This window comes from Fringilla coelebs, assembly GCF_963513975.1.
Source record: "Fringilla coelebs genome assembly, chromosome: 15".
In the NCBI taxonomy this organism is placed as follows: domain Eukaryota; kingdom Metazoa; phylum Chordata; class Aves; order Passeriformes; family Fringillidae; genus Fringilla; species Fringilla coelebs.
Genome location: NC_140041.1, coordinates 10,776,431 through 10,790,638, shown reverse-complemented (window position 1 = coordinate 10,790,638; position 14,208 = coordinate 10,776,431). Strand labels below are relative to the sequence as shown.

General features: G+C 41.9%; 1 protein-coding gene across 1 annotated transcript in view; it reads right to left on the bottom strand.

Moving 5' to 3' along the window:
- Positions 1-12,297, bottom strand: part of SPOCK1 (SPARC (osteonectin), cwcv and kazal like domains proteoglycan 1) — a 258,586-nt gene extending 246,289 nt beyond the window's left edge. Inside the window, exons 1-2 of the mRNA XM_084215536.1 lie at positions 12,162-12,297; positions 11,623-11,790 (exon numbers count right to left, since the gene is read on the bottom strand). Coding sequence (XP_084071662.1) covers positions 11,623-11,790 — 168 coding nt within the window. The 5' untranslated portion in view covers positions 12,162-12,297. The remainder of the gene's footprint in view (positions 1-11,622; positions 11,791-12,161) is intronic.
- Between the last annotated feature and the right edge of the window lie 1,911 nt (positions 12,298-14,208).

Genomic DNA, 14,208 nt, shown 5'->3' with positions numbered 1-14,208 from the left:
AGCTGCATCCTTCCTAAATCCCTTCCTCTTCTCCTCTCCCTCTAACCCTAACATCGTCATCAAAGCGTCATTTTGGAATTCCTTGGATGAAGTGAAACATGGTTTTCCTCATCTACCTTTCTCCCATTCTCTCTGTGTTTATAGATTCATTACCTGCTATACATGCAGACACATGTCATGTTCTCATTTCCTCTTTCTGCCAAGTATTTTCCATGAGGAGAAATCACTGAGCTTCAGTAAAGATTGTTCCAGACATGGTTTCTCACCTAATGGACCATGTCTCCATTTCAGTCATGATTCCTCTCTCTGGATCCACTAAATCATCCAGCATTCATTTGCCTCTGACACAGACTGTATGCTTTGGGGCTTTGGGATATTTTGGTATTAGGAGGCCTTTTGTTTGGTTTCATTTATTTTTTTAGTTTCATTTATTTCCTTGCACCTATAGAAAGAACTGAAGAGAGCACATTTATTCCATCATCCTAATTTTAGGGAGCTTCAGCTTTAAAATCAGCCATGCCTTAAGGATCTTATGGCATCTTATTTTATATCCACATCTCTCCTTAGTGAGTTCAGATTTTATAGACAACTTTGTGTCATTCTGGAGGGAACACATCAGCTGCACCATCCCTGATATATCAGTAATGGGTTTGCAATTATGGCGGCAGGTTTCAAAATTGCTTCCTATTTGCAGCTTCTTTTTTTGCTAATGGAAACTGCAGCACATACCACATCTGTCTGTATTTGTACATTGCCCTGCTGTAATAGAATATTGCTCATTCCTGATTACACAGGGACATAGTCTGCCATTAAAGTGTGGATGCAGTATCTCAACAGAAACTGATACTAAGGTTGTGCAGTTACTTAAAAAAATACTGATAGCAAAATATGGTCCATAAGAAGTTGTTTGGATTTCTTTTTCCTTTACATACTGAGATAGGACTATTTGTGATGCCATATGTTACTTTACAAGGGGAAGTTTCAATATATTTTATCATGGTTCTAAAATTTTTTATAGTAGCTTTTTGTGAATGCTCAAAAATTGTTGATCTATATCCATTAAAGTTCCTTGTACTCGTGTTCAGTCTTCTTTTCTCTTTTACAGGCACTGCACATGGATAGGAAATGCTTGCTCACAATCTCCAACAGCACTGTCTCCAGGGGAAAAGGATTACATTTCATCTCAGGTTATAAGTTCATTACAAGTCACAAAACTTTGCTCTCCTGAGCTTTTTAACTTATTAAGATAAGACACATGTATAAGAAAGAAATCACTTCTTCATCAAAAGAGACAAAGGCTTTATAAAAAGGAGACTAAATATAAAACCAGACATTTGTGTCACAGAAGGATCCTCATTTCAGTCCATCTTGCCTCATATTCCAATGAAAATAAACCCTTAAGTGTCTTGTTATATCCAACTTAACTCTGTTATATAAGCACGAAGAGACTAATAAATCAGTGGTCACTGATCTGAATCCCTATATCCTTCCTTATGAGCAAATATATCTGGTTTACCAGCTTCCCTCATGCTGCATAACTGCAGTTCTACACATAACTGAAGTATGCCGTATTTTAGCAGTTTATATTTATTCTAATTAAATGTGGCACAATTTCCTTTTGGATGCTGCTGTCCTGAGTGAACCATAATGTAGAGATTCATGGTTATGCTTAAGGAATACTGCAGACAATTGTGTATTTAAACCCCTAATTATCATATGTTTATAGATATCCCCACTGAATGCAGCACTCTGGTGTACTTTTATTAAAACAGGGGGTTTTTAGACAAGCTTTAAAAAGATCAGTAGATGTAAATGACCTGAGCCTCACAAGTTTCCCTAGATGTAGTTTAATATAAAAATAAAATAAACACAGGAAATCCACTCTGCCTAATACCTCTCCTTTAAAAGGAAATACCTAGTCTCCCTCCAATATGCTATTCACCTAGCATTAAATAAATAATAAATAACATTTAGCTAGCATAAAAGATTGCTTACTGTGACTAGACTTTAAAAAAAAAAGGGGGAACAAAATTTATCCCTTATATACCTTGAGTGAAGTTAATGTTATCAAACAAGAAATGAATCTGGGCCAATAAACACTGCTGTCAGATAGTGGCACATATATCCACACAGACCTGTTAAGCTTTGTCTTTCTGTATTCCAGCACAGTTCATCGCTCCGCAGAAGAGCACTGTCCTGGGACTTGCATGACATAAATTTTGTTGTTATATCTGGCATTAGTTTGATGGATAACTCTGAACCAGCTTTATCCTCTGCTTTCACATCTGTCTAATCTAGAATGTGCCTAACCATGTCAGAAAAGTGCTTTCCTACGTAGTATGGGATGCCACAAAAAGATTCAGGACTTTCAAGAGAGAGGAAATGTCCTCAACTTGTGCTGAGCGGCTCCAGCACCGGACAGCTCCGGGCAGCACGGCCGAGCCCTTGAGATGCTCCAGCACCGGACAGCTCCGGGCAGGGCATGGCCGATCACCGGAGCGGCTCCAGCCCCGTACGGCCGGTTCATTGCGATGCTCCAGCCCCGGACAGCTCCGGGCAGCCCAGCCGGGGATCTCTGAGCGGCTCCAGCCCCGGGCTGCCCCGGCTGCCTCCGCTGGACCCTCCGCAAACCCTGCAAGAGGCAGAGCTGCACTCTGCTCTGGCAGCAGAGCGGGCACTGGGGGATGTACATGGACAGAAGGACTGACAGAGCTGTTCTAGAAATCAAGTGTTCAAAGTACAACACTCTTGTTATTCACCAAGAAATGCTAGGGAATTCTGAATTCTCTCAAACTGATCTTTATACATATTTACCAATTGTAACAAAATTCTGCCAAGAACTTCAACATCCCTAGTAGACACAGAAACACTATTCTAAAAGCAATGTTTTCTACTCCCTTGAAGAAGCAATTTAGCCTAATTTCTTCTTAATCCTACAGGTATAATTTTCAGCCTCTCCCCCATTCCCCAACATTTAAGCATCTCCCCACTGAGTTCCAATGACTACAGCTACTTTTACCTTTCTACCTCAATCTTTTGTCCAGGTTCAAGTTCTCTAACTGCTACCACTTGAAGAGAAAGCCAGAAAGGTCAAACACTAGAAGACAGTACACAACACTAGAAGACAGTGCTGGAATAAACTTCTGAAGGGACAACGGAATGCAGGGAAAGAAGGATGAAGACTGATGTCCAAGCTAAAAACCACACAAAATTTATGTTGTGCAATTTGAAATGAAATTGTGTACACAGCTGAATTTCCTGATTAGACAATTTCAAAGCAACTTGCGGAGACAGGCAAGTATCACTTACCTCTATCAATCCCTGTGTTAGTCAGAACTCAACGATAAGCCGTGATAAATTGAAACCTTTTTCAAAAACTAATCTGAAAAGAGTTACTCTGACAGTAAATTTTAATAAAGTATTTTTCTATCTACCTGGGAGAAAGCAATCAGTGAAGTAAATTTATGACACAAAGTTCATTAAGAGGACAGCAAAGATCACAGAATTAATTGAAGTCCCCGTGTACCTATTTAATGAGAATGATTTTCTGTTACCCAGGATTACAAGCCAAGTCACAGAAGTGACAGATAAAGACCAATCTACTCCCTGCCAAAGCCACTATTGAGTAGCTTAGCAATTTATCTGTAAACTGAATTTTGAATCATATCTTAGCCTTGAAAGTCATTAAACATTAGCTGCTCAGTCCAAACATGTAATTCAATTTTAGCTGCCAACCTGCTACAGCAAATCCCCCAATGATAACTGCTGGAGTTATCTAGCTGATGACAGTGCTTACTCAGAGTTAGGACTTGGTAACCCCACAGCAACAAGTCCCTTTCTAAAGCTGGAAGAGTTAAGTGATGGAAGTACAGAAAATAACACTGGAGGCAGCAGCATCACCTTAATTTTACTCTGTGTCAACTCAGCTTTCTTGCTTTGGTTGAAGTCTATAAAATGTGTACTTTGTAGACTACAGATGTTTGATTTTCAGATAGTTAGATTGTTCCAGGGACTTTGAGGGAGCTTCTTCTATTTATGCCAGCCAGACACCTGATCTTTCAGGCTTTTCCAATTCCACAATGTCCTCCAAAAGGCACAGAGAACTGTTTAATCTAACTGGTCTGTCATGTACTGTGGTTCTTTGTCTAAGAGAACAGAAAGATAAGCAACACAAGACTCAAACTCAAGCCTCACTAAAGTCTTTGACAATATGGAAAACTTCTGACATCACAAATTTTCAGCTTCAACATAACCAAGACTTCACTACAGCTCCTTTGAACACATCTCAGTTTTGGCTACATAAGGAAAGGAATAATCAAACAGGCCTTGCATAAGCAGATGTTATCTAAAAGAAATAGGTTTTCATACCCCAGATGTTATATTTGAACTCCACTTTCCCCATGAAGTCCTACTTCTTGTAAAAGCAGCTCAGCTGCTCCACCCAAAATTCAGACAGGCTTGTATTTTACCCTCCAAACACACACACAACACAGACACACTGACTGGAATTCCATGTCTCTAGCCTCATGGTCAAATATAAATATAAAACAAATAGTTAAAATTTCTGAGAAACCCCACCCTATCCCTACCACCCCCCACCCCCCAAAAAAAAGGTGATTATCCCCCCAAGGGTCAAAACAGGGTATCATAAATACCCTTTTTGCCCTTGAGAATAATGGACCTGTTTTTCTCGACCCTAACCCTGGACAACCTACCTAAAATAAAAGTAGTATCATTTACCCATAGACACCTGACCTTGATAGCAGCTCTTACACTAAGCAACATCAGAACTCAGCCTCCTATAATGATTTTCAATCCACCCATTTTATATTACACTGACATGGCTCACTTTTGTGGCATTTTTTCCTTTTTTCCTTTTGTGAATTTCTCAGGAATCTGACAAATTTACAATTTAAATTTGGATTAAAACAAGCCCCTATAGAAAAAAATTCACCAGGAGGTGGGGGGGAGGATAGGACAGGGGCAAGCAATAGACTACAAGAATGGTTACTCTAAAAATGCATAAAACATGTTGGAGAAAACGTTAAATCTACAGAATTTCATGGTAGGGATATGATTTGTGACTGCAGTCTGCAGAACCCTTCTGTCAGTGAGAAAACTATTAAAGTTATAATTTGAAACATAATACAGAAACTAACACCCTAGTTTTGTACTGACCTACTTAACTTTAGAGTCTTAGGTAATTCCTAGGGAAGCTGGATAAGTGTCAGTTAATTAGAAAAAGCTGGCTCTCTGTATCTTCCTTAAGTTAATTATTCTGACATAAATGCCATTATTTTTCCCCTTGTCCACTGCAAAAGGAAAGTGTCAAGTTTGAGAAGGGCTTTTTGAAAAAGCATATCTCCTCTGTTGTAAGAAGCTGATTATGCATTACACTTGCACAGATTCAGTTTCACGTTTTCCTATTCTTTTAAATTTCATGCAAGTACATCTCAGCTGTACTTTTTGATCACATTTATATTCCAGCCTTGTCCCCCTGTTGAGTAAGAATTGCTCTAAGAGACAACCTATGCTAGGAGTGCCTGGGTAGACTTATAAATCACATTTCAACTCTGTTGTACTGCAGATCCACTGGAATACACACACACAGAGTCTTCACCTTCAATTAAATCTCAAGGTGGGCTTGGAATGACAATCTCCTGGGAAGCCAGCCTGAGGTGCCTGTGTCCTGTCACAACCCAGCCACTTGGTACATCCATTACCCAGCCAGGAAATATTCTTCAAGTGTACTGTAACCTTCCTTATGACTAAATTCACTACAAATAATTAGCAGGACCTGAATGGATTCCCCAGGAATGTAGGTATTAAATGTACCAATAACAGTTTCACAGAAAAATCTGTGCTTAAATTTGAGGTAAAGAAAGAAAAAAAGAGATGTTCTGTTAATAAACTGTTGGCAGAAAACAAATTCATTTTTCCTGTAAACCTAAATACAATTAAAAAAAAAAATAGAAAATGTAATATCAAATCCCTGGTAGTGAGACCCATCGAAGGCAGGCATCTGCAGAGAAGGGACAGCAGAAAGTACCCAGTCTACAGAAATGACCTCTTACCTCAAAAATCCCACCAGAACAGGAGATATTTGGGTGTCACAGATCAGGTTCCACCACACTGCATAGGTAAGGAGCAAGACAACGTCCAGCAATGGGCTTTAAATCTCATAGACACATGATCTAAAAACTCAAGGCCTTTAGAAACTTGACACAATGCTGGATCTCGTGCCCTTTTCTCAATTAACAATCTGAAGAAAACCCACTCCTTTCTAATGACTTTTGTTTGAGTAAATTAAATTAAAACAGGGTCTTTTCTCCTATGATGCTGAAGGCCTTTGGATCAACAACTCCATAAAAATCTTTCATTAATTTTACTGCTCAGAAAAGCTCACAATATTCATAATTAAGTGGTCCCTTCTATGCATTGTACATTTTTATGTCTTCAATAGAAGCAGAAATCTTTCATTTTCTGCATTCCTACAATATATTTGCTCTCCTCAGAGTAGCATTACTTTTGCAACTTAGAATAACTCTGCAAATCAATGAAAGTACACAGGTTTTCCCTCTCATCTATTTCAAGCTGAGCTGCCAGGACCCAGAATAAATTTGTGTTAGCTCTCAATTCCATGACCTTCCACTTTGTACTTTTAAATTTCATTTCATTTCTATTACCCGAGTTCCCAAGGTCTTCCAATTCTGCCTGCTTGGTATTCCAACCCTTTTCAGTACTGGTCATGTTTTCCGACTCCCTGCTATCAAGTTTCACTACCACACTTCTAATTTGGGGCTAAAAAAATCAGAGAAAGCTAAGAGCCAACAAGGGGGAATGCAGTGAAGAAGTGTGAAGAGCCAGCCCAAATGACAAAAATCAGTGGCAAAGCTGGAACAATGCAAATCCCCCAGTTCCTAATCCTGTATTTGTTTTGTCACCTAACACTGCACTTCTGATCAGGTGTGAGGAGGAATTTGCAGGCTCAGAAAGGTGATGTACATTAATAGCTGACAAAATTGTCCCTTCAGTAGTTTGTGTCAGAAGTCTGATATCCATCTAACCTGCTGATAACCGTCCTCAGCAGGAATAGTTACGTGTAACTATTTATCCCCAGCAAGTCTGAGCAACATGTACACACAGATGATGGCATTTCATGCCTTTCTTAGGCTTGCACAGTCTCAAACCATCTCCAGGCATAAAATACATGGAGGTTTTAACATGATAGCCTGAACTGAAACTCTGTAAGCAATAAAATTTAGAGAAACAGCTTAGTTAATGTTCAGAACGTGGTCTGGCAGCCTGCCATGCATAAACATGCACTGAAACCAGAGTTCATGCCAAGATTCTTAGCTTTCAACTTCATAGAAATTCCTTGTGCGGTTTATACTAGATCCTCTTAGTTCATTTAACTTTTTTCTTCCTTTTTGCAGTTTAATCCATGGCTAGTTGAACTTATTACCTTTTTATATATAAGCATTAATAATGTAATAGACATAACTCCAAGCAGAAGTAATAGAATTAGTCCCTTCGTATAATTTTGATTAAAGACAGATCTAACACTAAAATGACATTTATTCTGTGCCTTCTGTGCCAAGCCTCTGTGAGCACAATGAGATGCTGCAGTGTGACCTGTTACAACAACAAATATGCTTATTCCCATAACAATAAATGCTTCTAAGGCTCCTAAGAACTCACATTCAGCTACCAAATCTATTCTGAAGCTCCTCTCAAGCCAAAGGATCCTCTCTACAGGTTTGATCAAAAGATCGAGGCCTTCCTGTTTGGGTTCCTGGTATCAGAAGGTCTAATTTGACTTTCATAATCCTCATGTCTGCTTTTCCAAGCCTCAGATCTGCACAAGGGAAATAGCTGGAGGTCCTCCCCAGAGAGTGCATCTTGCTTACTTTTTTCTTTTTCCAGTAATAATTACATTGATTTACTTCTTATTTTTTAGAAACTTATTAGTCAGTTACTTAAGTATGTACCAAGCCACATTCAATATATGGATTAGGTGAATAATAAATTTCATATTACCACAGATTCTGAGCTCCGTCCTTTCTAATTTACAGCTTCAACATATAGTTGTGAGGAAGAAAAATACTATTATCCCCAACTATAAAATGAAACTTAACACACAGCTAAGATTTTGTCATGTATCACACAAAGCCCATGGCAGACAAGGAAAAGGGGTGAAAGACAGACTGGAGTAACAGGTTCAGACTGCATTAAAAACTTGTTAATACCACAGACAATACACTGCTATTGATGCTGGGCAGATGTAAAATATACAAGATTTTCAACAGCAAATGTTTAACAACAGATCAGTCACACTAGTCTCACTATTTATTTACAACTGGTTTTTTTTTTTTTTAAATGGAGAACTTAACCAACAAATTGTGTTCAAATCACATGAAAAGACTGTGTTGTAAACTGTTGTTTTAGACACATCCCTTGAGGCCTTTGGAAAATGATGACACATTTCACACTATTGAATTCAGCCACATTTAAAAACTTAACATGATTCTGTGGCTGTAATGCAGATTTCAAAGGAGGTATACTTCTGTGCCCTCTTTTCACAGAAAAGTAGTGACTGCTGAGACAGTAAGTGCAACTACCATGCTGCCTTTGCCCAAAAGAAATATGGATCACACTAAAAAAAAAAAAAATTAAAATAAAAATCAATCATTAGTTTCTCCTCAAATTAGGCCATATTGGCCCACGGCTCAATAAGGCTGACCAACCAATTGATTTTGAAAAGAATAACTGAAAAAGTTGAGAAATGCTTAATTTGAACTTTTACATTCAATTGCACATCATCTGGGTAAACAACCCTCCCAGTACCGCAACATTATGACAGATTTATATGCACATCTGTGTGTGCAGATGTTTGTGCTGATGCACATAAAGTGGCCACACCCACTCAGAGCTTTGAGCATCACATCCCAGTTCCACACCTTCAGTGCTTTCCCCCAGCATCCAGAAGGGCACATTCATGTAAATATTTGTGCAAATATGTTTACATAACATGACATAAATTTCAGAGAGCAGCTAAGGGTAATTGTGCTAATTACTGCAACCTTGCCTCTGCTGACTTATGAGGTATGAGGCTTCTGCCCTGGAGTGACTGCAGTGTCAGATCCAAGAAAGTTTAACTGCAACACCACTTCTGCACTCCAGCCTCCTGTGCAAAGCCTATGCTGAGAACCTCATGTAGAGGTTCATGATGTCTATAAAAATAGTTTATTAGTTTGGCAGTGAGGGGAAGGGGAGGATAATCTTCCTAGAAATTGACACTTATCCACAAAATTCTGGTCTAGTCCATCCACAGCAATTAATATTCTTTTGATGTGTCTCATCAGGCTGCATTTTAAGAAATGTTTTAACAAATATTTTAACAATCCATGCCCAACAGCACAGCCATGAAGTAAGGACCAGGTTTCTTCTAACCACATCTCTGCATGCAAGAAGGGTGCTGTTACTGCTGTACCTGCTGTGCTGGCAGCAACTCTACCTATGCATGTCTTCACCTGTGGGCACAGAACCTCTCGTGGAAGATTATGATCCAGTAAATCAATCTGGTTGAAGACAAGTAATTAAGAGCTTAATTACATATGTAAGCTTTTTCTATTTTCTTTTTGTAAAAGGCTTAGTAGAAGATAATTACTACTCTCTGTTAATTTGCTCCATAAAAAGTTTCATGAATAATCAGATGTCAAATGCTAGTTTTGAAGTAATTCAATAGAACCACTAAGATGACCAGATGGAAAGATACCTAAGCTTTGCATGAACTTTATATTATTTGCTTTTGCTTGGTAGACCACTGGTTTCCATAGAATGATTCTTCCTACATAAAAGAGTTTTGAGGCTTTATGGTTTTTTTTAGCATTTTCAGAAGGTCTAAAAAAGCATTCTTAGCTGTGAAATCTTAAAATATGAGAGGTATTCTTCATGAATATTTTCCACAAGAAGAGGAATAGTTTCTCTGGACTTGTGAGACTGTGTTATGGAAAACGGGACAAGAAAAGAAGTTGCAAGGACTCCAGTTTTAAAGAGAAAAGAGAGAGGGAAGCGGAAAACAAAAATTAAATAAATTTAAATAAAACCTTTAAGTCTTGTGATTAACATGAGGAGTCCATTTGGAAGGAGACTGTTGAAAGATTGCTTGCTACAAATCCCTCTCTAGTTAGAAGTGTTTTCAGATTAATGTGTCAATTTCACTCAATTTACCATTTTCAAATGCTGGTCAATTCTCACATCAAGGGAGATGTAGAAATTAACAAGTGAAATCCTCAACCTCTGTTCTCCAAAAGACTAAACCAGATATTTACAAAGATTCCCTTGAAGTCTGGTAAATCTAAAAATCCATTTTTACTGTGGAATGCCCTTTTCTGTATGAGAACTCAGCAGTCCCAGCAGGTGGATGTGATCAGTGACTGCAGGTGAAGACACACTCCAAGAGAGCTGTTAATTGATGCCATTGCTAAGGCCACACTCCGTTATGCTGAGATTCTGAGCAGCATTTCTCACACAGAGATGACCAAAACTACAGAAAAACACAGGGAGAATAAGCTAAGCAGGGACACACCACGTTTAACTGCAATACTTTGACTTCCCTTTGCAAATTCAGATCCAATTTTAGGATCACAGAGACAAAAGCAGAGCATAAAAGTTTGACTTGTTAATATCCTATAAAAGACCAGAATTCATAAATAAACAAACACATTCTTACAGAAGGGTACTACCAGAATTGCCAGTCAGCTCTAGTCTTCCTTTTCCTAGAGTCTCACTGTGGACACGGTGCAAAAATCCCAGAAAATAAAGAACCTCACTGTGCTTATGATCAACACAATCAGTAAAGCTTCCATCACACAGTCTTGGGCAGACTGAAGCAGGGTTTTCTGTGTGCTCCAAAAATCTTCTTCAGTGTACAGACAGCAGAAGTAAAAGGAGCTACTTAAATATTACTTCCATTAAAAAAAAGTTGCATTTCCCTTTCTGCTTAATACATGATTGTATTCAAACTAGGGGAAGTCTGTAAATAATTTTGAGCTTAAGAAATTAGTTTGTTTTATACAGATAAATACACATCATAACACATCTTGAAAATATCCCTTTTTTCCAGACTGCAGGAAAAAAAAAAGAGCTACAGCACTGCTTCCTCCAACACCATACCACTCTCAAAGATCTCTACAGGCAGAATTGACAATAAAATCCTTTCCACAAAAGCTGCAGGCACAGAAAGCTTCGCTGTTTACCACCTTGTGGCTTGAACTGGTAAGTATTCCTTCTTACACACACACCATTCCATCATTTTTCAGTTACCCAGACTCTTAAGCAGCAAGCACTGAAACTTCACTCAAAGTTCCTCCCCAGAGGAAAATCGAAGACCGTAAGAACAGCGAGACTGACACGGAGCCCAGGCTGCCCCAATCGATGGGGTAAATCAAGAATGCCAGGACTGTCTGTCCAGCTCCCAGACAGCTCTGAGCATCCTTCACACAGGCAGCAACCGGTTGCCCGAGCTGCATTTCTCTTCCTCCCGCAGCTGTCGGCAGCCAGCAGCCCCCTGGAAGGATCAACGCTCAAGAAACACGCGGTAAAGCGAGAAGTACTTACATCCCGGAATTTGTTCCAGTACTTGTCTTTATCGTACTGCGAGACGGTGCTCAGCCATTTGTCGTTGTCCAGGAAATTGCCATGATTGCTGTTACTCGTGATGATTTCAGGATGCCGGCTCTCCACTTGCAGGAAGCACCAGGCAGCGATCACCAGCACCCCCGACATCTGCAACGAGAGGAGCGGAGCGGAGAGAGGAGCGGCGGGGGCAGCAGGGCAGCGGCGGCTCCTCGGGCACCCAACTTTTGAGGGGACCCAACTTGGGGCCACTCGCCCCTCGCAGCCCTCGCCAACTTCTGCCTGCGGAGCTGCCGGCTCCGCCGAGACCCGCCGCCCCCCGGCCCAGCCCGGAGGGGCGGGGAACAGCATCAGTAACAACAATAATAATAACAACAATAAAAACAAACCGGGCCGCTGGGGCCGGGCGGGGAGCAGCCGGGGGACAGCAGCGGTACAGAACCGCAGCCAAGCCCCCCGGCGGGCGCAGCCAGCGCTGGCTCCGCGAAGTTTGGCTTCCAGGGCGGAGAGGCAGCTCCTACCTCCGGCAGTGCCGCCGGCCGCGCTCCCAGCGCCGTGCGCCGCTCGTCCTCCTCCCGCTGCCGGTGCCGCGGCGCGCTGTGGCTGAGCCCTGCGCGGGGCCGCTGAGCTGCGTGGGGTTCCGCTGCGCCGTGCGCGGTGCCGCTGCGCTCTGTGTCTGCGCTGTGGCTGTGCCGCTGTCTGTCTATCTGTCTGTCTGTCTGCCTCTCTGTCGGAGCCCGCGCGGAGCCGCTGCCCGTGGCGCGTCCCGAGCCCGCCGTGTCCGTGTTGCGGGTGAGCGCGGGGCGGGCGCGGCTGCGGTCTGGCTCCCCCTGGCGGGCGCGGGGCGCGCTGCAGCGCAGGGGCGGAGCGCGGGCAGCGCCGCCGCAGGGCCGGGCCGGGCCCGGCCGCGGGACCCGTGAGGTGCGCGGGCCTCAAACAGAAGTAGGAGAGGCAGCGTTTAAATATCGCAAAGGTGGCTGCCAAGAGGAGGGTGGGGATTCTTTTCGATGGTGTCCAAAGATAGGACAAGATGCAATGGCCATAGATTAAACGCAAGTTTTTCCTGAACATGAGGAAGAACTTTGCGTGGAGGGTGGCTGGAACGGGCTGCCCAGGGAGGGTGTGCAGTGTCCCTGCATGGGGAGATTCAAAACTCATCTGGACACTTTCCTGTGTCACCTGCTCCAGGTGATCCTGCCCGGGCATTGGAGTTGGACTGGGTGATCTCCAGAGGTCACTTCCTATCCAAACAATTCGGTGAAACTTGGGGAGGGTGTCTGTAATAATACCTGGAGAGGAGAGCTGTCCCCAGTCCTGGGAAGGAGATCTGTAAGGAATCTTGGGGAGAACGTCTGTGAGGATATGTGGAGAGGGTGCCTGTGATCATACCTGGGCATCATGATCTCTTGGGAGAAATCCTCTGTGAAGTCTGCATCACCACTGCAGCCTGAAGAGACATAAAAGTGGCCTTAAAAACATAAAACCCCTATCAAACCGCAGCTTCCATAAGCCCTGGGAAGGGATGACTGTCTTGAGTCAATGGTTTGACAATTTACGGGAGCAGTGACATTTCCAAAGCCCAGAGGTCGTCCCGGGTTTGCTCAGGAAGGCGCTCCCTCCCGGGGCCAGCACATCCCGTGCTGTGAAGAGCTTTGCTCCCGCACTGGAGGATGGCCTCAGACACTGCCCAGGAGGTCAGAAGGGTGCAGTGAGAACAGATCCTATCAAAAATGGGGAGGAACATACAAGGGGAACGACGTCGGTCTGGGAACTGGGCTGAAAGGAGGAGACCTTCTCCAGGGATAAAAAGGACAGTTCTCCATTGTCAGTGGAGGAGGTGGGAGGGAGGGGCTGGCCGGTTTCCTACATCAGGGAACTCATCCTCTGATATATCATATGATGCCCTAAAATGAGGACATATACTTTTGATGGTAATTTTAAATACAGCTGTGACTACTGTTCCATGTGAGATTTTTCAAATATGGTTCATTAAACTGTCTTGTAAATAATGCCTTTTCTCTCCAAAAAGCTGTCAGCAAGGTTAATTCCACATTTCCTGACAGACACATTAGGCATTTCTTAAGTAATACAGAACAGGGTCACGTTTATTAATTTTTTTACTGCTTCATCTGAGCACTGAATGCAAGACACAGATCTATTCCTAAATCTGATTTTAAATACAGTTCCCAAATGTGATGTTACCTCAATAAAATCGTATGGGATTTAAAAAAACAGCGAAGTTTTATTAATTTTAACAGCAGAGAACAAACACATGCACGTAAGTGCCCCGCATTGAATCCTCCCCTTGGTGCACATAGAATCTAATGAAAACTACATGCCTGCAGGAGGGCAAAATATAACCCAATAAAAGCAACAAATAGAAGAAATCCGAACTGAAACCCTGCAGATGTGGATGTAAATCCTTACCTAAAAGCCTTGCTCTGCCCTTCCTTGTACAATGGACTGTACTGTTTTGCTGAAGGTGGCCCAGGGCACATATTCCTCTCAAATCTCTCTCTGTTGTGCACAGACCATCCTATAAATTGTTCATTTCTGTGGGAGATAAGG